Source organism: Lagenorhynchus albirostris, chromosome 5 (genome assembly GCF_949774975.1).
Source record: "Lagenorhynchus albirostris chromosome 5, mLagAlb1.1, whole genome shotgun sequence".
NCBI classification, from domain to species: domain Eukaryota; kingdom Metazoa; phylum Chordata; class Mammalia; order Artiodactyla; family Delphinidae; genus Lagenorhynchus; species Lagenorhynchus albirostris.
Window position 1 is genome coordinate 144,332,083 of NC_083099.1, and position 27,027 is coordinate 144,359,109.

Sequence of the window (27,027 nt, forward strand, 5' to 3'; positions counted from 1 at the left end):
CACTGCCGCCAACCCCAGCATTCTGCTTATAACAAATATTGATTAACTTCCCTTTTTATTCTGAAATGAAATCATAGAAGGTACCACTTTATATAATTACAACCGTACTCAAATGTAATAAAAGAGAAATTAAGAACGTACCACGAAATAGTTCTCGTGTTGACATGTGAACGCCGGGCACCGCCGCTCTCGGGAGGACCCTGTGCACGCACGCCTGTAAATGCAGAGACGCAGGCGCCGCAAGGGTGACACAGACCGAGGGTGTAGATGAGTGGGATGGCGTTCAGCTCGTGGATTCATTCTTGGAGAAGCGCGACGCAGCTCTCCCTGCTTTTCGCTTGGCAGTTACGATTCTGGATGGTTGGGTGTGTTGGAAGTTGATTATATATGAAACGGGGCTTAGTAACCATGAACCTCTTCGTCACCTGCATGGTAGTGCTTCAGGCAGGACAGTTCTTTGTTTCTGGGACAGTCCTGCTGTCCCACACTCTCCCTCTCCCTGCACGGTGCCAAAGTGCCCCAGACCTGCGGCGACCAGACCACGTCCACACGTGGCCACCACCGCCACCCCCAGCGGCCGCTGACAGAAGGCTTGGCCGAGAGGACAATGTGGCAGGGAGGGGCTGTCGGGGACAGGGTGGCGTCGAGGTCCTCACAGGCCTGCAGGGTGTCCTGAAGGCTGGAGCAGCTGTGGGCCGGGGAGGAGCCCCCCGCGGCGTGAGGCGTGGGCCTCCACGAGTGCAGGCGACTCCAGGGCTCCTAGTGCCCGAGGTGGGGAGAGGCATCGCTGCAGGGACACCCAGCGCTTATGCAGGGGGCGGACTCCTTACATGGGGGCAAATACTTGACATTTTTCCCCTTCAGTGTGATTTACTGGCTAACATAACCTATTTAACACAGATGACACTTCAGTTTATAAATGTTCCTGAAGGTCAGTGAAATAAAACAAAATTTGGCTGAGAACGAAGAGTGATTCTCAGTGAGTTTCTGGCATGAGTCACTGCCACTGAGAAAGTGTCCTTGTGTCATCTGGACTGACTCATCAGCGTCAGCTCCACAAAGCGCGTCCAGGAAGATGCGCCCCTGGTTGTGAGGTCACGGGTCTGCTGCAGTGTTCAAGAAGGATGTGTATTGCGTCGCCCACTCTTTCATTCACCCAGCAGATAGGTGCCTTGCATCTGTGGGCAGGCACTGACCGAGGCCCTCGGGACCAGGGTGGGACGGGCCGGACATCACCCGCTGATGCTGGTGGGAACGGAGAAGAGTCATTGTCGCTCCAGGCAGCGTCGGCCGTGAGGGGGACCCTCAGGGCAGGGGTAGGGACCTCTCCCAGGGGGTGGTGTCACAGAGAGGACCCAGGAGGGACCCTCACACGCCTTCTCTCCACACCCCCGCCTGAGGGTGGCTGCAAGCAAAATGGTGCACAGTTAACCTCAAAAGTCTGACTCTAGTGAATAAAACTTCAATTGCCTTTGCCGTGTTGGGTGCAGAGTGGTATCTGCTGCTCTTAGTAGCTGCTTGCTGACTTTCTTGTAGCTGTTTTGTGCTCTGGTCATGACTAAATGCCAAATAATGGCTCCAGATACTTAAGACTAACGTGTAAAAAGAAACAGATACAGGAAAAATCTGGTATTCTTTCCTTGTTTCCTCATGGAGGGACTTGTAGAAATACAGCAGTGCCCTCTTGTGGACAGATTCGTTGTGTAGTCACCCCGCTGTAAAATTCAAAATGCTGAATTTATCAGAGAACCCCTGCCCCTCCTGTGCAGATGGAGAATTCTGGAAGGCTGTCTCCTGACCGCCTTACTACCAGGATGCTGCGGGCCCTTGCTGGTCTTACGGTCTGCGGATGACGTTTTGGACGTGGGCTAGGGCATTCGATGTGGTCTCTCCATCACTCCCTCAAGTTTGTGGGGCAGCAGCTGCCAGCGGCGATGAGAGCTCTGTGGGGCCCGTTCTGGAAGAACAAAGCCCAGAGCTGCTCAGGGGAAGGGGTGGGTCTCTTGGATCATGGTGGAACTCAGGCCTCTGCAGCGCTGCCCAGGCGGGCACTGGGGCGGGGACATGGCTGGGGGGAAGGGAAGTGAGCAGGTGACGACAGTGGTGTGTCTGCTGCTGCTGTGACAGAAGTAGGGGCCAGAGGCAGGTGGCCTGTTCTCCCCCCTGCGGTAGGGGCCGCAGGCTTCGTGGAGGCGGGAGGAGTCTTGAAAGGTGTGTATTTTCCAGGCAGATGGCATGGGGAGGGGGGCAGGGGGCGGGGGGAAGGGGCAGGAGAGGACCTCAGCAGCCTGGTGGGCCCAAGAGGGGCTGCGACTGTGGTGGGTGGGGGCATGCAGGGGCAGGGCCAAGGCCGGCTGGGCGGAGGCACGTGGGGGTGCGGGAGAGGAGACCAGGCCTGCTTGGGTTCTGTTTTTCAGTTTTTACCAGCGATGTCTTCTGAAGTCAGACAAGTCACGTAATTTAAAAAGGCTCTTGGTGGAAAGCAGCGGTCCGCAGCCCTCGCCCTCCCCAGAGGCAGCCCTGATTGTTCTAAAGAGTTGTAGATACCTGTGTTTCTGGATTGGCCAGTGTGAGGACTGGCTGCGGCGACAGAGGCGCCGCGTGAGGAGCTTCACCAGGAGGAAGGTGAAGCAGCAGCGCCCGTCCAGGCCCAGACCGTCTGTCCTGGTGTCCGTCTGTCCTGGTGTTCGGTCTGCTGTGTGTGAACCACCCATAGCTGGGGCAGGTGCTGGAGGGGGTGTGATATAGGGCACCTGTGTGCTGTCTCTTGGAGAGGTTCCCAGAAGCTGCCTCGTGACGCTTCTGTTTCCATCCCAGTGGGTAGAGCTGTCGCCACGTGGCCGTGACCAATGGCAGGAGGGCTGGAAAGGTCGTTCTCCGGGGCTGGCTGGGTGGGTGCTCTGCTGTTGGTGCGGATGGCAGTCACTGCTGTGCTTCCTGTTTCTTAATAATACACGTGCAGTTATTTGATTTGTTAATTTTGGACAGTATCTGTTGACTTTCAGTTTAGATACGGGAGGATTTAGCTCACTTACACTTCTGCCTTCTCTTCTTTTCCCATGTCATTTAGGAGTGCTTTTGGCTGAAAGTAACAGAAAACATGACCTGTGGTATCTTAAACAACTGGGGGTTTATTCATTTACTTATTTCATAAGTAAAGCAAAGGTAGGTTTTTGCTAGAGCTGGCTCAGAGCACAACCACGTCAGGAGTCTGGTTCGGTGTCTCTGCAGTTCTCCTAACCATTCATGTCTGCAGTGTGGCTGCTGCAGCTCCGGCCATCACATCTGTGTTCAAGGCAATAACAACTGGGAAGGAAGGAGCAAGCAGTGCAGCCCATTTCTGTCGTTTTCATCAGGGGCATTCCAGAAGCCTCTGCATATTTTCATTTATATCTCGTTGGCCAGAACAACGTCGTGTGGCCAGCTGTAGTCACAAAGGAGACTGAGAAAGCGAGTATTTAACTCTTGTAACATCTCTGCAAGAGGGGGCAGGAGAAAGGGGACTTGGGGAGGAGCACTGGGTCAGCCGGCCAGGTTGGCAGCCACGTTCCCTGCTGGTTGTCTTAGGAACTGCGGATTCTTAGCCAGTTTCTTGGACCTCGGACGTCTCCTGGCTCCCCACGTGTCAGGTGGACCTGGCCACTTACCCTACCCTGCCCGTCACCTCCTCCTCACTCTCCGCTGTTCAGCTTCTGTCAGGTTTGGTGTTCTGGGTTTCTTAATGTTATCAAAGTAGAAAATTTTATTTTCTGTTTTGTAACCATGGTTCACTCAGTTTCAAATCCGTACATGGCATTTATGTTATTATGATTAGCAGACGGTGTTCACTACAGAGCCAGGTAAGATGCAGGTGATAGTTCCTCCTCCGTCACACTTGTGCGTGCAGAGGAAGATTTTTAAGTGATTTCTCTTTTAGGACACTACACTAACTGCCGAAAGTCGTGCCACGTTTGAACCTGCTTTATAGTTGGGTCGTGTCTTTTTTGCTCAGTGCCGTCTTTTTCCTGCATTCTTGCATTGCCTGGGGTGGTAGAGCGGGTGGTGAGAGGTGGCTGCAGCCTGAGTGTGGGGCAGTTTGCTCGCTTCCCCGCTCCGGTCTCCTCAGGAGTCAGCCGGCGGCAGCAAGAGCGGCTGTAAGCCTTCCTCTGCAGTCCTGTTGAGAGACCCGTGTGCGTTCTAGTCTTTTCCAGCTGATTCATTCTGTGTTTGGAATCCATTCATTCCTTCTTCTTGAAATCTATGTATTTTCCATTTTATTTCAAATTGAGACTATGACTTTCTCCTACTATTTGTGGTTTTTTTTCTGCGATTTTTTAAAGCTGCTTTTATTGAGGTACAGTTTACATGCAGTAAAAATCGCCCTTTGTATGTGTTCAGTTAGATGTGCTCTGACAGTGTGCTCAGTTAGCACAGCACCACCCCCGTGTCCTTTGTCCCAAAGGTTCCCTCTTGCCCACTCAGGTGTCCTGATCCATCCTGACCACAGAGTGGCCCTGTCCGGCGTTGGCGTTCTGTGTCATTGCCTACTTTGGGCAGGACACCGGGACGCAGCGGTGATGGGTGAGGGCAGGCCACGGGGCGCCCACACGTCAAGCGTGCCGCGAGCCCCGGGCGGACGGGGGTAGGTCGCGCTGTGAGGTCATGCTGAGACGGCAAGAAAAAGACTGTCTCACATCCTGAGCACGGTTGTCCTGCGTTCCTGCCCCGAGCCCAGGTAGCAACTTCCTGCAGAAAAGTTTCTGTTCACTGGCTTTGCTTTAGCCATTTTAAAGGACCCGTGAAGCAGTGGTATGGAATACTTAGAGCTGGTTTAGTTCAGTGAGTGACCTGATTTGTAAATTAAATTTTATCAAATAATTTATAAACTTAATTCTAATAAGTTGAGCTCCTGGTATGGAATTGGAAAGCACAGTTTCATACATCTGTTCCAGTCTTTAAAAAAATTATTGCTTTGCTTATTTATGTGTAATATAATTTTACAGTTTCATTATTTTAGCTTAATACTTCAAATAGGTTTTATAATTAAGATAAAATACAAAAGCAACAAAACCCCAAGTAGTCTATACTATCAAGTTCTGAATGTGTGGTGACAGATGGCTAATTTTAATAAGACTAAATTCACCCAAGTTTGTATATGTGTGTTTGATCTTTAGTGAAGAGTTGCCAGCATAAAGTGGAGAAATAATGTGAATGTTTAAGGTTTAAAATTTCTCTCCCGTGAGCCCTTGTCTTGCAGCTGCTCATCCCTACGGCCATGTTGGCCCACACGCCCACTCTAGTGTCCTGTCCCTGCCGCCACTTGCTCTCCCCAGGCTGACTGTGCAGCAGTGTGTGCTGGGACAGGGTGCCGGGGCAGGGGGTGGGTCTGGCCAGGCAGCGGCCGGGATCAGTGATGGAATCCAGGGGCTGAAAGCCCTGGCTCAGACTCTGCCCACGGGGTCCCAGAGAGCTAGACTTCTAGAGTGAAGGTAGACTTTGGCCAGCGGGGTTCTCTGGGGCCCGGGTAGAGTGAGGGACCTGCCCCACACGTCCCTCTGAGCATCTGCCCAGGATAGCGCCCACCTCTCCTGGGAGCCTCCCAGCAGTTTGGGGACACAGATCTGGGGTGGGGGTGTATCCTCCAGCCCCTGTGCCCTCGGGTCTGTGGAGGTGAGGCCTGGGCGCTGCCCTGCACCGGAACTCGGGATTTTGTGGGCCCCCCACCTTCGTAGTTGACCAGCTTGATGGGACCCGAGCTGGGATTGTACTCCCCTCTCAGACTGGGGGATATCCCGTCGCCGCCCTCCGGCCCGGCTTCATCGCCTCAGTAACCAGTTTGCTCTGGGCTAGACTTCCTTTGAATTCTCTAGTCATGAGTTTCAGTGATATTGCTGAGAAAAATGTGAGTTTTCGTTGCTTTTTATCACCTTCTCTGTGCACACGGTGTCCGTTTGGTGGCAGATTCAGACCTTCATTTCTGGGGAGTTCTCTTCTCTCACAGCTCTGGTGTGTTCCCTGGTCGTGGGTCTGGTCCTTAGACACACGAGTTCTGTGCCTTTGGCTCTCCACCCTGCAGATCCAGGCTGAGATGCCTCTGATCTCTTTTTAAGTTTTTTCTCTTCCATGCAGTCTTGTTTGAGTTTTTAGTCAGATCTGAGCATTTTTGTCCTTTTGTACATTGCTTCTGCATCGGCACGTTTATGTTGGTTCTTTCATGTACACATACCCGGTTTAAAAAAAAAAACCAACCCTAGGATCAAGTATACGTAGGTTCCCTGGGTCAGAGGTTTTTCTGCTCTAGACTGAGCAAAATCACTTCTTTGAAGGCCCAGCCAGATTTACTTGATACTTCAAAAAGTATATGTTCTCATTTATTTTTAATAATCAGTAACAGAAAACATTGTTTTTAAAGTTTGGTTCAAAAATAGTCTTTAAAGAAATACCTGTCTAAACCATGGCTATCAACTGCATACCCAGTTCAGTTTCAAATTTACGTTCAGACTTGATGACCCTGTTTGTTTCAAACTTTCCTTCAGTCTGTAACTAGGAATCCGAGCTCTCTGTGCGCAGCCCAGGCCTCTCAGATTTGAGATGGCCTCTGCTGCCGGCATTGCTCCATGGGCCACCTAAAAGCCATCTGGGGCTATTTTGTCATCCGTGGGTCACCCCAGCCATTCGTGGGCCACCTTAGTCATACGTGGGCCACCTGAGCCATCTGTGGGTCACCTTAAGCCTCCGTGGGCCGCCTGAGCTGTCTGCGTGGCTCTCCTTGTTTTGGGTGGCCTTAGGCTACTGGAACTAATTTTAGGGCCTTCAATTCAAGCGTCTCCCCGCCCTTTTTTTCAAATCCAACACCTGCTGTACTTACCTGATCAATGTAAATTTTTATTTTAATCCAAAGTTCCTTGGTAAAGTCACTTCAAAAGAAAATGGAAAAAGCTTACTTTAGTTCGTGATCTTAATTGAGTGGAGGAAACTTGCAGGCGCCCTGCAAACTACACTCACCCTAATCTGCTCGGAACTGTCTTGCCGTAGAAAGTAGAAATGTGCTTAGTTGAGGAAATACGTGCGTGTTACTTTGACCTGATATTGTGAGAAATCTTAACAGATTAAAAAAGTAAACTTGAGTGGCCGTGCTTTTGCTGCGATGGCGGCCTTGTGGAGGGTGAAGAGCTTGGGTCCCGAGCGGGGAGTGTCCTGGGTTCGGAACAGTGCCCTGCCGCCTGCCCAGTGTAACCTTGGACAGATCACCTAGCCTCTGCAGCTGGCTGCTTCTCTTCAGAAGGTGGAGGTCCTGATGATACGGCAGCAGCTGAAGCCAAGGTGGCCCTACTGTGGCCTGCACTCTGTCCTCACTTGGTCCCCCCAGCAAGCCTGGGGGCAACCATCGCTGTCACCTCGGAGCCGAGAGGGTGAGAACTTGCCGTGGCCCCAGGCTAGAAGGAGGTAGAGCAGGGCTTCAGCAGGGAGACCTGCTCCGGGCTTTGTGCTGATGACCCCTGTGCTGTAACCATGGCCATGCTGTACGGCCATGCAGGTTTCACACTGCACAAAAACGCTTGAATGGCATCCCTGCTGCTTGTGAAACAAGTGGGGGTTGTGTCCAGGCCGCCCCTCGTGCGGTCATTGCAGAGTCTCCTTTACTAAGATTTGGTGACATTTAACTGGAGTGACCAGCGGGCGATGGTCACTCAGTACACTCGTCCTGTGCATGCCGCCTCAGTGGCTGTTCCCTCCCCCAGCTGCCCAGCTGCAGTGCCTTTCCCAGCTCTGTCTACACTCAATACTCAGGACTCACCCACTCTAACCTCTGTGCAGGGGAGTCCCACACCTGAGTCTCCAGCCCAGACCTTTCTCCTGCTCTCTAGGCTCAGACCCCGGGTCCCCCAGCATCTTCTGGGGAATCACCTCATCTCCAACTTGGGACATCAGATTGACCTCCCGGTGCCCCCCCCACCCCCCCACCTATCCACAGGCCTCCAATCTCAGCAGCTCTGTCCTTCCGGGCTCTCAGGCCAAAAGCCGGGGCTGTCCTTTCCCTTCTGCCCCAGATCCAAGCTATCAGGAGAACCTGCCTACTGTGCCACTAGGGTGCATCGAGTCTGGTTATGTCTTACCTTGTCCACGGCCATCAGGCTCTGACCATTGGATCTGTTTACAGTGGTCTCCTAACCTGTCTCCCCGCGTCAGCCCTGCCCCACACCTGTCCTTCCCCAGAGGCCAGAGGCCAGGCCCCATGAAAACTCCCGGGCAGAGTGAGCCGACCCTGCAGCACTTCTGGCCTCCTGGCGGTTCCTGGGCCGCGCTGGGCTCTGCCTCGGCATCTTCGCCCTCTGTCTCCTTGGGACGCTCTTCCCCGGGGCCTCACGTCAGCCTCCTCAGCGCCTGACGCTTGGCTTCGTTACCGTCTTCCTGGAGCCGTGCGCTGTCCTCTGCCACGCCAGTCCTTTAACTGCGGTGACGCTCACTGCTGACTGGGTTTCTTTTCCTGTTGGACGTGAGCCCCACGCGAGCCTGTGAACGTCCTCTGTTCACCGACAGAGCCCTGGCCCCGAGGATGGTCCCGGCCCATAGTAGGTGCTTGCTCCCAGTTGGATGAGTGAGTGAATGTTTGCTGTGTTTCTCATTAAGAGATCTTTCGGAGGCACCATGGTATTAAATCAAGTACCATTACAGTTTCCTGTGTGTGGATTATATGTGAATAACTAATGAAGAACTGACTCATTTAGAGACTGTAGAATTCTGATGGAATAAACTCCTTGTTTCCTTCTTGAAAGAGTAGAAAAACAGTTTTCAAGAGTCTTATCCTAAATTAATAGTCCAGGAACATTAAATGTTGGAGTCTTTACTCTAGGACATAGATAAATAAAATTAATTAGGTACCAGGAATGTCAGATGCTAAATGGTGTACAACTGTTTCTGACATTCTCCTGGAATTCAGTAGTTATTAACTTGCATAGATGTGACAGCTGAAGTCCGAAATCGGTGTACCTTTAAATAAAGTTTTCTTTTAGATTACTGTCAATTTAGTGGTTCTAGAAACCATATCTGATGCAGCAAATCATTGTCATTCTGCTGTGAATTTCTTGATTCCCACGAATACAGGTATTCTATTTTTATGCTCCTCTTAAGTAATCCTAAAGGTAGCAGAAAGAAATGGGAAGAAAAAAGAAGAACACGATAGATGCAGAGAGAGGATGTTATTTCACGTGTGGGAACTTCTCGTGGAATGGCTGTAAGATAAGACGCGCTGAGAAAGGCGGTGCTCCGTTAGGGCCCCTCCCATCCACGGCCACAGGCGCTGCACCAGGGCGCCACTTGCCTTGTCGTCCCGGTGGGTTCTGACTCACTACGATTGTCAAGAAAGCGGAAAACACGGCATTTATTAGGTGAGGAAGGTTAACTGTGCATTCGGTCGTGTCATCTGATGAGAAAAAACAAATGATCCCTTTATGAAGTGAAGGCTATATGCACGTAACTGTCACGTTTACCTGAGTTTTTATACGAATGTAGAGCGAATGTGAAATTGGGCTGTACCGTGCGATAGTAGGAAGCCAGCTTGTCCTTGTGTTTCATAGACTATTCGGTGCTCTTTAGTTAAAAGGAACCTAAACAGACTCGATGTTGTCAAACCAGGCGTCTTGAGAACCGTGCTGCTGTCCCTCCTGCACCCGCGGGGTAGTCGTGAGTGGGTGCCGCAGGTGCCGCGGAGACGCCGGGCCACGTGGCCCACCCCACAGGACACGGACACCCGTTTGGGTCACAGGAGGGAGGAGGGAGTGAGGAGGCCTTTGGGGGTTTCCATGAGAACAGCAAGGCAGGGCAGAGTAAACCACTTAGGATTGGCCAGTTTGAGTGACCCTGGCAGGCTCTGGGCTATAGTGGTGGTTTCTGGTTGCCTGGTCCCTGCCCAAGTGATCTGGGGCAGGGGCGGGGCAGCAGGGGCCTGGCGGGAGGTTAGATCTCAGTGTGGGCTGTGGTTTGCGTTGCTCCTGGCCGAGCCCTCTGTTGTCTCTGCAAATCAGCTCATCTGGGAGGGGCAGTCTCTCCTTCCCAGGGTCTGCAAGGCCCCCAAATGCCAGAGCATCAACAAAAAGAAAATATAGTTAAACTAATTTGCAGTGTGATGTATGGATGCCACATAGACAGCTACTGTACAGAACCCAGGGAAGCAGAGTTAGAACGACTGCCGCTAGGAGCTGAGCTGCACCTGCAGCTGGGGACGGGGTCGGAGGGCGTGCTCTCAGGGTTGCACTCTGGTCCCTCCCCAGGGCGAGCGGTGGGCTCTGTCCCACCAGTGCCCACTGCCTGGAGCCCTGGGGAAGGGGTTCTGCGGGGCCACGTCTTCTGTGGAGCATGTCGGACGGGCACACACAAATCTAAGAGTCATAGGAGCTGCTCGATGTGACAAAACATGGCTCAGGCGCCACGTGCAGTCGTGGTGAAGCCGGCGTTAATTCGTGTGCACCCTTGGAATAATAAGTTGGAAAAGCGATGCTGGCATTACCAGGAAAGGAACGCTTTTTATGCAAGACACGGGCAGTTGTGTGGAGAGAAAGATTTCGACGCGTCGATTAACTTTCCTTTTGCTGAAGGGCTCTGCTACTCACATCCTCCCTGCACTCTGACACCCCCGACCTCAGGGCTCTCGGATGCAGTTGCCTTTTGTTCCAAGGACAGAGACCCCAAGATGTGGGAGAGCATCTACACAGTGTGTCTGGACGAGGGGGGCTGAGGGCTGTGCTGGGCCAGTCCAAGTGTGGGTCCCGCGCCCGGAGATGTGTGTGCGTGCGTGTGTCTGTGTGCGTGCGTGTGTCTGTGTGTGTGTGCGTGTGTGTGTCTGTGTGTGTGTGCGTGTGTGTGTGTGCCCTGCTCTGCACCCCCCAGCGAGCCAGACTGGGTGGGAAGGGGAGCGTCGTGCCTGCCTGGCAGCAGGAGCCCACGTGCAGGTGGGGCCAGGGGCGTCCCCGAGCCGCGGGGCCCTGGGCCTGAGCAGTGCTGCGTGGGAGCGTTACCTTGGGGGTGTTATTTTGTGAACTGGACTCTTGGAGGTTCTGCTTCGTCATTTGAGGAACTGTGTATGTTCTGGAGACGTTGGGGTTCTAGGCAGGACTCTGTCTGATGGGGAGATGGTGCCACACACACACCCCGCCCCCGGAGTCGTGGCCCTGCCCCTTTGAAGGGCTGAGGGCCCCTCCACCTGCGCTTTGAAGAGTGAGCCTGGGGCGGGGGAGGAGCCGCCCTCCCACGTGTCCACGCGGGCCGTCGTGGCCGCGCGGCTCGATGCTTGGCTGAGCGCCCGCCCCCGTGACCAGGGGCTGGGACGGGGCCGGGCTGGCCCGGGCTGGCCCCGCTCATCGCGGGGACGCTGGCCATGGGGACTGTCCTCAGCGTCCGCCGGTGTGAAAGGAGGCGCAAGAGACGCTCTGAGAGGAAAGGTAACTCCTTTGTCTTTCACCCTGAAGTGCAAATACTGGGCTTCCAGCGCAGTGCGGTGTGGGAACGTGTTCTGACCTGCCTGTGAGTTTATCTTGTTGATGCCGGTTACTGCTTCTTTTTTTTTTTTACATCTTTATTGGAGTATAATTACTTTACAGTGGTGTGTTAGTTTCTGCTTTATAACAAAGTGAATCAGTTATACATATACATATGTTCCCATATCTCTTCCCTCTTGCATCTCCCTCCCTCCCACCCTCCCTATCCCACCCCTCTAGGTGGTCACAAAGCACCGAGCTGATCTCCCTGTGCCTTGCGGCTGCTTCCCACTAGCTATCTACCTTACGTTTGGTAGTGTATGTATGTCCGTGCCACTCTCTCACTTCGTCCCAGCTTACCTTTCCCCTCCCCATATCCTCACGTCCATGCTCTAGTAGGTCTGTGTCTTTATTCCCGTCTTACCCCTAGGTTCTTCATGCCATTTTTTTTTCTTAAATTCCATATATATGTGTCAGCATACGGTATTTGTCTTTCTCTTTCTGACTTACTTCACTCTGTATGACAGACTCTAGGTCCATCCACCTCATTACAAGTAGCTCAATTTCGTTTCTTTTTATGGCTGAGTAATGTTCCATTGTATATCTGTGCCACATCTTCTTTATCTATTCATCCGATGATGGGCACTTAGGTTGTTTGCTTCTGCTTTCCCTCCAGAGCGCCTCTCTTTTCTTCTGTTGGCATTTCGTAGAGTTTCAGCTAGGGACTCACAGAGGTAGATTTTAAAAACATGTCTCTAAACGTGTCTAGAAATCACGTTAGCGTCAAGGTTTAATGTATTTTTGAGGAAGACATTTATGAAACCTTTGAAGTGTGTAGCTTTGAGTCCCAGGAGACTTTCCCTCTAGAGACAGATGCTTTGTAATTTCTCCTTTGCTGCCGCTCTTCCTTACTGTCTGACTTTTCTAACGTCAAAACTACTCTTCATGCTGTGGTAAGACCGTGGCTGCCGCTGTTACGGTGTTTTCCTTTTAAAGACACGGAGAGCAAATTCCTTCCGTTCAACACTCCAGATAATTTCAGTCTTTAATTCAACTTGATGTGTTCAGATCAATATTTTTTTCTTAACACCAGATTTAAAAGTTGCCTGTGACTATAGAAATCACAAACTACTGGCTTTGGGGTGAATTGTCGCTTTAGGAGGTGTTGAGAGTTTGCTGTCTCCACGTACCATGCGTTAACCAACAGAAAATGTCTGAGGTGCAGAAATGCTCCTGCTGAGGCGATAGCCGGTTGCTTTCCGGGTGCCCCCTCGTTACCCAGCAGCTGACAGGGCTGGAACGGGGTCTTTCTCCAGCACCGCCTCTTTGGGGTCTGCTGCGACAGGAGACAGTCATCTCTCCAGGAAAGAAAATGAGCCACGGTTCTCTAGTGTGGCTTCCCAAGAAGAGGAAGAAGAAATTCATTCTGGAGTCAGCAATCTGTGATAAGAGCGTGTTGCTCGCTGTAACACAGACGCTGGTCCTAATGGAGCTCTGTGTCTAGGAGCGGCAGGGCCTTGTGATGTGTGACCTCTGTGGGCCCCATGCCCACCGTGTGTGTTCAGGACAGAGGCACTGTCCCCACGGCACGCGGGCGTAACCTTCTCGGCGCGTCCCTGCTGCTCCCGACCTGCACCTGGTTACAGCTTCGGTGTGTTTGCTCTCCTCAGTCAGGCATGAAAGAGCAAGGTGGCATTAAGACAAGCGGTAGGAAATTAAGACAAAGGCAAAAGCCAAAACTGCAAGAAATTTTCATCCAAATACGCTGAATTTAGACTCGCCACTGTTTTTCCTCCATGGCTTCTCATCACTACACATAAGTTCAGGAAAATTTTGAGAAGTGAACGAACGATTCTGTCATCATTCTGTCGGAACTTATCGTAATTCACATGGTGTGTATTAGTCCCACTGCATACAAATTCTAAGTGTCTTCACATATTCTAGAATCTTATTCTTCAGTAGGAAAATCATTCCCAAGTATGTTGCGGTTTCAGACCAACATCTTGAGAAATTAGCTGTTACGAGATGTAGCAATGCAGCCCCGTGTATTAAGTGAGCCCTGTTCACGGGACGTTCCTGTGTCTGTAGATTCATTGTAAACACTGCTAAACAGCATTAGGTATGTGTTAATACACGTTCCTATTTATAACATGCCCTATATTTGAAACTAATAATAATGCCTTTAAAAATTATGAGTATTATTAGAACTGGCCATCCCATCTATACCAAACTGGGACAGTTTTACAAGATGTGAAATGTAGTCTCTTAGTATTGTATAATTTTAAAGTGCTCCAAATCCTGTGTAAAGACTGGTATGACGTGTGCCTTTTGGAATGGAGTTATGTGTCAGTACAGTGTAGCGGCAGGTTCCTTGGTTTCGGTAGCAATGCGATTGCAGTGATTCTTCGCTGCTCCTGTGGAAGGGTCACTCCCTCCCGCGAGGCAGGGTATTGGCTGTTTACTCTGGGTGAGAGGCACGTGGCTTAGCTTCGTCGTCAGAAAATTACGGTTAGAAGAGAGCAATGTGCAATTTTAATACTGACCGGGACCCCCAGACAGCAGACACTGCTGTCTTGGTAGGTGCTGCCCCCTGAGGCCCAAGGTGGGTCTGGAGCCCAGGTCACACTCCCGGGGACTGTTAGACCAGCCCTCCCCGGGCCCGACCAGTGCAGACGCTGTCGCCTTCTCTCCACTCACGGCACTGCTGCGGAGTTGCGGGACAGTGGGGGGGCGGGATGGAGAACCCAGAAGGCTCCTTCACCCCCCTGCCCCCCACTTTATGAATGTCCTCCTGTATTTTGCGATTAAGGGCTTTCTCAGTGAGTACTTTGTCCTGAGTGTGACAGCACCTTTGTCTGTGCCCAGTCATATGCACACCCTGTGACGGCCACTGTCACTGTGCATGTGCTGCAGTCCAGCTGGGCTGCCCCACGTTTCCAGGATGGAGAAGTGAATGGGATGTGGGGACCTTTTACAGAAACGGAGGCCCGGACCTGTAGAGGTGAGCCACCTCCGATAGTGCTGGAGGACGGGGCACGGACACCCTGTGCCCTCGAGGAGATGCAGACACACCTGAGGGAGCAGGCAGCTGCCATGCCAGGCCTCCACCTCGCTGGGAGACGCCTCTTGGTGAGGGGCAGAGGGCTGTGGCGGCTGGGGGCCTAGGGCGGGGCGGCATTCGTCCACCCATCCACCCACCCACCCACCCACCCACCTAGCCATTCACCCACCCACCCATCCATCCATCCATTCACCCACCCATTCACTCATTCATCCAATCCACCCACCCACCCATCTACCCACCCACCCATCCATCCATCCATTCACCCACCCATTCACTCATTCATCCAATCCACCCACCCACCCACCCACCCACCCATCCATCCATCCATCCATTCATGCAGCAAGTAGCCATTAGAGCCTTCTGTATGCCAGCACCAGGGATTTGGGCACCCATGGGACAGGTGTGGGTGACAGGGTGGCAGTGGCAGAGGGGTAGCTTCAGCTTTCAGGCCTGGAGCTCACTCTGGAATGGGCCACCTGCAGCACCATTTGGTGGGTGAGGAGGGGGATTTCTGGGATGCACTGCTGCTGCGCTGTGTATATTAGGAAGGAAGGGATCTTAACCAGTCTCTGGCAAGAATGGGAGACACTGTGTCTGCCAGGAGAGGGCGCAAGTGAGGGAAGTTGCTGACCCCTGGTGCACAGCAGTTATGGATGGAAGGCCCAGGGCTCCCAGAATCTCTTGTGACAGATGTGTGGGTACGTTTCATTGCACTTGTACAGATGGGCTTCCCAGCACAAGTGGGGGCCATGCTCCCTGGGAAGGAGCTCCTTCAGCTGGGGGTGTGTTCCAGGGATGGGCAGGGTCACCCGAGTTTGACAGTTGAGATTCTAAAGAAAATGTGTGGAGTTAGATTTGTGGAATGTACTTGAAATACTGTGGGAATTGGATCAAATCTTAACAGCGCCTATTCTTAGCGTAATTACTAGTGTTCATATTGAAAGTACAGCTCACAGTATTCTCTTTTTCCCTTTCATCCCAGAAAATAAAGTATAATTTTCAGATAAACGGATTTTAATTAGGCCGCGATGAACAGAGCAAGCATGGACCGTATTTCAAATGTGTTGTTTCTCTTCATTCATCTCGAAGGACAGAGTGTGGTTATAAAAATAATGGAGTTTCTGTTTATTAATCTTCACAATAATGTCCTACTGCTTTAAACAACATCTGCGCCCCACCTATGCATCCCTCCCCTCTTTCCACCCCATGGCAGCCACTGATCTTTTTACTGTCTCCACAGTTGTGCCTTTTCCGGAACGTCATATGGCTGGAATCATACAGTCTGTAGCCTTTTCAGATTGGCTTCTTTCACTTAGGAACATGCATTCAAGTTTCCTGCATGGCTTTTCTTGACTTGATAGCTCCTTTCTCTTTAGCTCTGAACACTATTCCATTGTCTGGATGGGCCACAGTCTGTGTGTTCACCTACTGAAGGACAGCGTGGTTGCTTCCAGGTTTTGTCAGCTGTGGATAAAGCTGCTATAAATACCCACAGGCAGGTTTCTGTGTGGACGTAAGTTTTCAGCTCCTTTAGGTAAATACCAAGGAAAGCGATTGCTGGATCCTATGGTAAGAGTCTGTTTAGTTTTGTAAGAAACCGCCAGACTGTCTTCCCAAGTAGCCACGCCATCTGCGTTCCCACCAGCAGTGATGAGGGTCCCTGTTGCTCTGCAGTCTTGCCAGCGTTTGCTGTTGTCTGTGTTCTAGATTTTCACCGTTCTAATAGGTGTGTAGGGGCATCTGACTGTTGTTTGAAGTTTCGTTTCCCTGATGACAGCTGAGGTGAAGCACCTTATCTGCCACGTGTGTATCTTCTTTGGTGTGGTGTCCGTTCAGGTCTCTGGCCTATTTTCTAATCAAGTTGTTGTCTTCTCATTGTTGAGTTTTAAAAGTTCTTTGTATGTTTTGGATAACAGTCCTTTATCAGCTATTTCTTTTGCAAACATTTTCTCCCTGTCTCTGGCTTGTCTTCTTGTTCTCTTGACCTTGTTTTTCACAGAACAGAAGTTTTTAATTTTACTAAAGTCCAGCTCAGCAATTCTTTTTTTCGTTGATTGTGCCTATGATGTTGTATCTAAAAAGTCATTGCCAAACCCAAGGTCATCTAGGTTTTCTCCTATGGTATCTTCTAGGAGTTTTACATTTTACATTTAGGTCTGTGATCCATTTTGAGTTAATTTTTGTGCAGTTTGTAAGATCTGTGTCTAGACTCACTTTTTTGCATGTGGGTGACCAGTTGTTCCAGCACCATTTGTTGAAGAGACTATCTTTGCCCTGTTATATTGCCTTAGCTCCTTTGTCAAGGAACAGTTGACAGTATTCACGTGGCTGTGCTTCTGGTCTCTCTGTTCTGTCCCACTGATCTATTTAGCTCTTCTTTCGCCAATACCACACTGTCCTGATGACCACAGCCTGATAGTAAGTCTTGAAGTCAGGTACTGTCAGTCCTCCAAATTTGTTCTTCTCCTTCAATATTGTGTCGGCTGCTCTGGGTCTTTGCCTCTTCATATAAACACTGGAATCAGTTAGTTGATTTCCACAAAATACCTTGCTGGGATTTTGATTGGGATTGCATTGAATCTGTAGATCGAGTTGGGAAGAACCCAAATCAGCATTATGGAGTCTTTCTATCCATGTATATGGATTTTCTCTCCATTTATTTAGTTCTTTGATTTCTTTCATCAGAGTTTTGCACTCTTCCTCATATAGATCTTGTACCTATTTTGTTAAATTTATACCTAAGTATTTCATTTAGGGGGGTACTAATGTAAATGGTGTTGTGTTTTTTATGTCGAATTCCAGTTCATTGCTTGCATGTAGGAAAGCAATTGACTTTTGTATATTAGCCTTGTATTCTGCAACCTTTCTATAATTGCTTATTAGTTCCAAGAGTTTTTTTGTCGATTACTATGGTTATTTTAATTATTCCATGTTGCATTTCACTAGAAAAAAACATGTGTTTTAAAAGTAATGCTTGAACCTTATTTGCTGTGGACAGTCTGCTGTATCTAGTTCAGTGTGTACAAAATCTCTAAAGGATAACTGAACATCTATTATTTGGATGGTTTCCTAGGAAGGAAACTATTTCTTTGTAAAATATTATAAATTGAATGTTTTGAATATTTTAATATTAGTTTGTTTAGAAAGCAAAATATTGGAAGCAAAATACAAATCATGAATGCATTCTCTAAACATGCACGATTAAGTTGTTGAATTTCAGGTTTTTTTCTTCAAATTATGTAAGAATTTTATACTTCAGTTACCTTTGTTAAATAAATAATAAAATCATCATTGAGTTTTTTGCTATAGCTGCGAAATTAGTCTCGCCTTTAGCAAGTTGCTTGATTTATAGTAGAGAATTAACATGAAGAATCTTCATTTTAACACTTCGCTCTTTAAAAATTTGTAGTGTATGGCTATTAAAACTGAAACCCTTAACAGTCATTAAGAATATGTAAAACTTTTCTCAAAACCATCCTGTTCGGAGAGTAACATGGATAAAACCCAGTAATAATAGCCAGGAATTTTTGTCAAGTTACTGCTTGTCTTAAACATTTTTTAATCTATAAATTTTTAGTGAATTCCTAAAGATAGCGTTTTTCACCAGCACAACAGAGAATTCATGTTCTGATGCATCCTGAATATTAATAAGTTATGTCCTCTGTATTTTATTCCAGAAAACCTTTTTTTCACCAAGGGAAGGGGAGGACCGTGTGCAGGTTGACGTTTTCACAGTGAGGATGAGGGTGCTGTCAGAAGCGGATAGGATGTTGTATTTTACATGTATTATCTACACCTTGGCTTACGTCATGAACATCTACAGTGTGTAAGGAATCAAACAACAGATGACCATTTACCCACCACCACTTAGAAAATAAAGCATTGCCAATCGGGTCATGTCATTGGAAGTCAGACGGGAACCCGTGGGGAACCAAAACAGACACTGACCGAGTGGCACTGGTGGGTCCAGCTTCCTCTTCCTCCGGGGTTTACCCCTTTCCAGGCCCACGTGTTAGAAAGCGCTTTGGTCAGTGGTGTGGGAAGCTGCTCTGTCCTGAGTCTGTCTCCCTGCTCCACAGTCCATGAGCCGCGGGCATGCTTTGCATGCTGGTGCCCCATTCTTTCCAGTCTGGGAGGACCAGCCCCACCTAACTGCTCCTTAGTTCAGAGTTTCTTGACTATTCAAACCTGATGATTTTTCCACATAAGATCAGCTTTTCTAGTTCTATTTTAAAAAAGAAAAGTTGAAATTATAACTGGAATCAAGTTAAACTTAAGTCCCAGGTCTTTCGATGCCAGGTTTAATGGTCTTTTCACGCCTCCCTGCCCCCCCAGTTCCGCTTACTTCTTAATGCTTACGGGACCCTGAAAAATGAAGACGGCATTCGAATACTGCTGTCAAGTAAAGCTTTCCTTTACCTGGCCGTTCCTGGAATTTTGTTCCATATGGGATTTTGGATGGGGTTTTCATTCTTATGTGTTTGTAGTCCAGGCCATATGAGGTACGTTTCAGAATGAAAGAAAAATGGTTACGTAAAATGCTCTGAAGTGCTTGCATTTGCTCTTTTGCTGTGTTTTATAACCTTCGGTACGAGAGTTGGCATTTGTAGGAGCTGAAAATACTGGCTTCTGCTCTGCAAGAGATTCCTGCTTTCCACTTTTCTTCTTTTTTTTTTTTAACATCTTTATTGGAGTATAATTGCTTTACAATGGTGTGTTATTTTCTGCTTTATAACAAAGTGAATCAGTTATACATATACATATGTTCCCATAGCTCTTCCCTCTTGCGTCTCCCTCCCTCCCACCCTCCCTATCCCACCCCTCTAGGTGGTCACAAAGCAGCGAGCTGATCTCCCTGTGCTAAGCGGCTGCTTCCCACTAGCTATCTATTTTACGTTTGGTAGTGTATATATGTCCGTGCCACTCTCTCTCGCTTTGTCACAGCTCACCCTTCCCCCTCCCCATATCCTCAAGTCCATTCTCTAGTAGGTCTGTGTCTTTATTCCTGTCTTACCCCTAGGTTCTTCGTGACATTTTTTTTTCTTAAATTCCATATATATGTGTTAGCATACGGTATTTGTCTTTCTCTTTCTGACTTACCTCACTCTGTATGACAGACCCTAGGTCCATCCACCTCATTACAAATAGCTCAGTTTCGTTTCTTTTTATGGCTGAGTAATATTCCATTGTATATCTGTGTCTGGCTTCCACTTTTAATGTACACGAACCCACCCACACTGTGCACAGCCTGATTATTTTCTACCGTGAGACATTTTCCCTGTCCTTTTTTAGAACTTAAATATGAAAGAGCAGGAAAACGAGGCATGTCCTACAAACCAGGTGAGCTCTGGTGGCGCAGGGTTCTCCTGTGCCCAGACTCCTTGTCACTGTCACGGCAGGCATGGCCTGCTCGTCCCAGACCTTCAGGGAAGCCAGCTTCTCAGCGCACCAGCCACTATATTGTGTGCCTTCTGCCTGCTTTTAAATTGACCTTTTTATTTTGAGAGAACGTACATTCACGTGTAGCTGTAAGAAGCAACACGGGGAGAGCGGTGTTCCCTTTACACAGCGCACTGTCACAGCCGGGGTGCCTCCCCACCCGCAGCCGCTACTCTGCTCTCCATTTCTACAGTTTTCTCGTTTCAAGAATGTTACACAGTTGACCCTTGAACAGCACGGGGGTTGGAGTGCCGACGCGAGGAGCAGTCGGAAACCCGTGTAACTGGTAGTCGGCCCACTGTATCCTCATCCTTGGACTCCGCCAACCTCAGGCCATGCAATGGGGTAGGTCGTGCTGAGTGAAAAAAAATCTGTGTCTCAGTGACCCACGCAGTTCAAACCCGTGTTGCTCAAGGATCACCTTTGTATACATGGGCTGTAACGTATGTAACCTTTGGGACTGGCTTTTTCACTCAGCCCGATTCTCTGGAGATCCATCCAGGTTACTGCGTGTGTCAATAGTTTGTTGCTTCTCATTGTCGCATGGTGCTCCATGGTGTGGACGGTCCACAGTGTGTCACCTGCTGAAGGGCACTGGGTTGTCTCTGGTTTAGGGCTGTTGTGAATAAAGTTGCTATCAACGTTCCTGTATACGTTTTCTATGTGAACGTAAGTCTTCATTTCTCTGGAATAAATGCCCATGTTTAGTTTTAAGAAACCACCAGACTGGTTCCCAGAGTGGCTGCACCATTTTACATCCCCACCAGCGGCGTGTGAGTGATCCAGTTTCTCCCCATCCTCGCTGGCCCTTGGGTTGTCATTATTTTAGCCATTCTCGTAGGTGTGTGGTGGAATCTCACGTGGTTTTAAGTCCCATTTCCCTAGTCGCTAATGAGGATGACCATCCTTTCCCACGGGAACATCCATCTGTGTGCGTTCTTTGGTGAAATGTCTCTTTCTAACGGGTGCGTGTGTTTTATTGTTGAGTTTCTTGTATGTTTTGTTTGTGATGTGGTTTTCAGATATTTGCTCACAGTCCATAGCTTGTCTTCTCATCTTCGTAACAGGGTCTTTAGCAGAGCAAGAGGTTTTTAATTCCGATGGGCTCCAGTTCATCATTTTTTCCTTTTGTGGATTGTGCTTTTAGTGGCTAATCCGCACACTGTTTGCCGAGTCCTGGATCTCACGGATGTCCTCCTATGATTCTTGTAAACGCCTTGTAGTTTCATGCTTTACGTTTAATAAGCCCATGGTCCATTCCAGGTGAATGTGTGTGTAGGGTGTGAGCTCTAGGTGCCCGGCTGCCCAGCACTGTCTGTTGACAAGGCTGTCCTTCCTTCATTGCGTTGCTTGTGCACCCTTGTCAACAATGAGTGGGTGTTCTGTGGGGGCCTGTCTCTGGGTCCTCTGTTTTGTTCTGTGTGGTCTGCCTGTCTGTCTTGATTTCTCGGACTTCATAGGCAGTGTTGAGATCAGTCACTGACTCCTCCCACTTCGTTTTTATGATGGCTGCTTTAAAATTTTCTCAGGTAATGCTGATGTCTCTGGGTCGGCGTCAGTTGTCTTTTTCCATTTGGTTTGAGATCTTCCTGGCTCTCAGTGTGATGAGTGATTTTTGATTGAAACCTGGACATATTATGTTACAAGAACCTGAGTCTTACTTGGACCTCTACTTCAGCTGGCTTTCTCTTACAGCCCTCTGTTGGGGAGGGGAGACGCCGCCTCATCGCTGCCGGACGGGGGTGCATGTCCAGGTTCCCTGGCCTCCACTGGCACTGCTGGGTGGTGGCCTCCTGTGACACCCGCAGTGGGGAGGGGCAGGCGCCTGGGTACCGCCAGGTGGGGTGGAAGTCCAGGCTCTCCGCCTGTTCTCCCTGACTCTGCATTGCTGGGGGCGGGGAGGGGGTCGTCACAGCCCAGAGGGAATGAGACGCGAGGCTCCCCCACCCCATGTCCTTGCTGGATGGGAGGCTGGGGTCTGGCTGAATAGGGCAGTTTGGTCTGTCAGGTTCCTGTCCTGCTGGGAGGTCCTCTCCTGGTCCCTTGGCCAGAGAGACAGTTCTCGTTGGGTGTTTTGGTCTGCCCATTGGTGTTTCCAGGCTGCCGGCTTCTTCAACTCCAAGCCTGGGATAATGATGCAAAAAGAAGACGTAAGGGACTCACCGCCACACCGTCCCTGGGTCCCCTGCTGTTCTGCCGCCTCCCCTCCGCCCTCCCGAGCCTCCTCGTGCTTGCTGTGTCTGTGCCATCCGGGGTTTTCAGTTGGGCTAAACGGGGGACGTTCCCTCTGTCTTCCCACCACACGAGCCCCTTCGCCTGCTCTGAAGCCAGCTCTCAGCCAGCAAGAACAGAGTGCTCTGGACAGCTTGAGTGGTTGCTTCCAGAACTGATAACTGAGCTTCTCAGAAGCGCCTTCCGAGTGCCTTTCTCGCACAGCCTCTGTGCTTCCCGCGTGCTGTACCTGTGCATGGTCTTCACGGTGTGTCCCACCCCCTCTCCTCCAGGACCAGCTTAACCATCACACGCCCTGACCGTGACCGAGAGGACCCTTGGAGCACCTGCATCTCACTGAGGGCATGGGGCGGCCTGGCACTCGTGCCCATTCCAGACCTCAAGGAAATTACTTTCATTGAAACTATTCCCTAGTGGACATATTAAAACACACACCGATACAGAACAGTGTGGTGAGCCTGAGTGCCCATCAGGCAGCGCCAGGCTCACCAGCCGTGGCCCCTCAGTTTCATCCGTATCTACTTCTACCCACCACATGGGATCATCTTATAATAATAAATCCTGGGTATCATTTCGTCTGTAAATATTTCAGTATACATCACTAAAAGTTAAGCACTGTTTCCACACCTAAAATGACTGAAAGCTATTCCTCAATACAATCAGCTATCCAGACAATATTTTAATTGAAATTTCTCAATTGCAGAGACAGTCTGATTCATTTTAGGTTCTTGTAATATCCAGTACTGTGCTTTTCATATAATAAACTTTCAGAAATTTATGTTGAAGTAATTCATCAATATAAAATGTTAATGCTGTAAAAACTGGAACACTTTCTTAAATAAACGAGTCTAAATAAAAACTCATTTAACTTTTAACTCATTTAACTGTATGTTCACCAGATATACAGTGAGAGTTAATGTCATTAACAAATGATTGTCACGGAAACTATTTTGCATACATGTTATATGAGAGAGATGTGTAAGGTATAAGTACGATTTAGCACATTTTAGTCACCATTTGCTTAAAAGCAATACATTGGCCTCTTAACTGATTTATAATATAAATTTAATTTCTATAAAAAAAAGTGTGACTACAAAACTTGCAGATCTTTTTCCTCAGTGGCAGTTTGACAGGATTCTTTATTACAGATCATATGTTAGTACAGTCCTGCAAAGTATAGCCAAGGTATTTAGGAAGAGGAAACTCTTAAATTTGTTAATAATTATATAATTGCAATAATTGTTCTTTGAGGATTTCTTGTGGTTTCTCCTGACAACAGAATAATAAGTTATACGTGGCTAAGAAATTAGATCCGATTTGAACAATTATGTGCTTTTTAGTTTCGTCCATGTGACGCTGCTCAGTCCAGGTGAAGGGGAGGAGTAGGGCGAAGGCTGTGGCGTGTTCTTCCACAGCTTTATTTTAGAACCCAAACCAAAGTCTCCCCAGAACAGAGATCAGGTGGCAGACGGGCGGGGGTTCTGTTTGGGGTCTGTCTTGACGAGAGATGGCTTTCTGAGATTAAGTGTGTCACCCTTCCCTTGGTTCGGAGCTCTCCATGGTCCTGACCCCTGGAATCCAGGCCGTCCTCCCGCAGCGTGGCCCGAAATCTTCCCTGCCATGGTACCCGCCGCCCGCTCCCCCCCCAACAGCAGAGTCCTGGCCGGGATCCTCGGGGGGACGCTGGGGGTCCTGTACCATGCTGAAGAGGTGGGAGAATGTTCTGTCCAGAGGGCAGACCTAACCGTCCTTGTTCTGCGATTTTTTCCACAGAGGCGACGTCCCTCGTATGACTGGTACACTCAGTGTCATTTTCTTGCTCTTTCAGACAGGAACAGTCTCCGCCGGTCAAGAAACCCTCACAAGTATTTTGCCATGGATGTAGAAGATGAAGAGAACATGAGTAAGACCTAGGCCTATCACGTAGTATCAAGCGGCTGATTTTCTATTAAAAGCTTAGTGCTGTAAATTTGTTGAATGGGACCCACTTGGGGAGGGTGATTCTTTTCCTTCGATACAGACTGTTAACGGTGGCATGTGTTTAATTCTCATGTAATCTCTACAGTAGGTATCGGTGTCTGCTGTGGGCGTTTGTCCGGATTTTCATTCCTTGCTGTCGTCCTGGGGTCCTGATGCACATGCCCGGAAGGGGGGGCTTGCCTCCAGGTGCACGTGTCATAAGGCCGCATGGCTTCGTGCTCTGTCACCGCATGGTTCTCATGATCATGGTCCGATTTCCATCTGTGTAAATCTGAGATAACCTTTGAGATTGGTCATCTGGGGTGACGGTGCATAAAATCTTCCCTTCAGATATGGTGGGTTGTCCGTGCGTTTTGAAGGAAGGGGACTCGCATGAGTCTGTTGATCTTGTTTCCAAAGACTTTGACGGGCCGTCGGGCCGGCGTGGCCTGAAACCCCTTTCCACACTGCCCTCTGGGATGGAGGGGCCGGAGGGGCAGAGAGCCTCAGCTTTCCCCCTCTCGACATTGTTCATAGATGTTCGTAGATGAAGAGTTCAGTGAATATACTTCTCTATTCTGTTTTGTCTTTAATCCCGGATAGCAGAGCATTTGCATAAGGTTAAATGCTCCCACAGAAGTTGGGAGCTTTCGGTAGGGAAATCACAACAGAGACATCAGTGTTCTGGTATGTGTGTAATGTGCATTGTTACTTGTCCGTGTTGAGAGGTCCCGGGAAGAACCCACAGGCGTGAGTGACGAACGGTCACCGAGGATGAGGATACAGTCCACCACTTTCCCTCGGCCTCACCCAGAACCCACACCCGAGGCCTCGGAGTTGGCTTGTCTGCACGCAGGAGCCAGGGGTTCTGCTCCACGAGTGTGGTGGGTGCCGTGGAGTTGCTGGGTCTTTGCTGGGTGACCCCGCAGTCGTGTGCCGTCAGGCTGGAGGCCATTCCTGGGACGCAAGTGTGAGAAGACGTGACCAGGCGTGGTTTCAGTCCATGTGGCAGCACCTCCTCCTGAGGCCTCTGGCTGCCCGTGGTGCTGCCCCCAGCACAGCTGCTCTTGGGGTCTTTGGAACCCAGCCTGTGTTCTCAGGGGTCAGCCCACTCCCCACTCCCGTTGTCACCCACGGCGCTGGTCATCAGGTATGGGAGGAAATGTCACAGTGTGTGTAGGGATATAACTATCCCCAGACTGATCCGGTAGTCTCTTACCGAGATAAAGAATCCTTCTGAATACATTTTCTGGAAAGATAAACGGTTGGTTCTAGTGCTGAAACTTTGAAATGCCAGTCCTGTATTTTCTATCATTTTGAAAGCGATGAAAAATTTTCATCATGGTTAATATTCACATTTATGAGATAAAGTAGCATGATATGGAAAGCGAAAGCATCTATTGAAGAAGAGTTATGGTAGTGGGAGGTCTTTCTCCAATTTTAGTGTTTTATTTTCCTTTACATAGTAGCATTTTTAGTAAAGTAGAACATGAACCGTATTTCCATGCTTCTGGAGCAAATAAGAACTTAGAATCTATGTGAACTGTCTGATAGAAAGTGTATTTTTCTATAATCAATACGGATCATTTTTACTTTTTAAAAGAAAGCATTTGTTTGTTCCAGAGATTATAAACATTTGATTAAATGCATGTCAGGATATGTTTATCATGATCTGACTTCTGTTCAGCGGTAACGTCAGAACTAAGCAATCATGGAGCGTGTGATGTTCTTGCTTTGTTAATCTCAATTCTGTCCTGCCCCACCCTTTCTAACCTTTTGTTTCCCTTGAGCACCGAAAGGAGTAACCTATTGAGCTTTTGCTGGAGGATGTTATAAATGAAAATTTAGTGTCCATTCCGTCAGCTTTGTCAACTGGGAGAAGTGGTGTGTGTCAGGAGTACGTAGGAGGCATGAAGTCTGTAGGGAAAGTGTGGCCATCTCCCAACCTCTGCCACGGTGTGGTGGCAGTCTTCCCGTGGCCCGTGTTTAAACCAGGGCTGTTCTCACGTCTCAGCTGAGTGGTGACAGCCCTGGGGATCTGAGAGCTTGAACTGTGGGGACTGGCAGCCGGTGACCCAGACTTGCTGCCACGTTAAGCCCCTCCCATGGGTAGGGCCGATGAGCGCTTTCACTGTTTTTCTCAGTTTCCTTAGCATAGTCAGAATCTACTTTCACCTTATGTAGTAGAAACGGGCCGAGGGCCACCGTATTGGGGTACTTGGAAACTGGCTTACAATTGTGAAAAATATTTCCGTTGCTTAAAAGACTTACGTGGATCCTCAAAAATTAGTGGTAGGTCTTCAAGTACATTCATGTCAACAGTATTGTGAAGTCCTGTGATAGTTACCCCTGAGCTTCCTGCGGCCAACAGCGTGTGCAAACTAACCAGGAAAACAAGGAGTTACTTCTTTTTCTGTTTTTAAAAAAGCTTTATCTGATAAAGGGGAGAATGAATGCGTTTTTATTCCCCTTTTTACAATTAAAATCATATTTACTTTGCCATGAACTTTTAGAGTTCTAAAATTATCTTTATTAATTGTAAAAATAAACTACCTTTAAATGGTAGGATAGCTAAATTATTCTGTAAATCCATCAAATATTTGTTTTTCTAAAAAAGACAAAGATGCCACCTTCAGTTGGGAAGTTAAGAGAGTGGTGGCCGTCTGCAGTGTCAGTCTTCCTGTCTTGCCTTGTATATTTTCTTCTATCATGGGAGGTATTAAGGATTCAGAGGCAGGTCAGTCCCCATACATAATGAGAAAATGTTAAATGAAACTAGAAGTGAAGCTGTATCCTTCAAAAGAATTTCTAAAAGGCCAGAATACTTCACACAAGCAGTTTTCTAAGATCCACGAACCAGAACCAAATAACTGCACGCAT

General features: G+C 49.0%; 1 protein-coding gene across 5 annotated transcripts in view; it reads left to right on the plus strand.

Moving 5' to 3' along the window:
- Positions 1-27,027, plus strand: part of ADARB1 (adenosine deaminase RNA specific B1) — a 115,552-nt gene that overhangs the window by 50,074 nt on the left and 38,451 nt on the right. For all 5 annotated transcript variants that reach the window (XR_009540838.1, XR_009540837.1, XM_060151085.1 and 2 more), the window contains exon 3: positions 24,017-24,091. Coding sequence is in view for 3 of the 5 variants with exons in the window: in XM_060151085.1 (XP_060007068.1) it covers positions 24,064-24,091 (28 nt within the window). In the remaining 2 variants the exon portion in view is untranslated. The remainder of the gene's footprint in view (positions 1-24,016; positions 24,092-27,027) is intronic.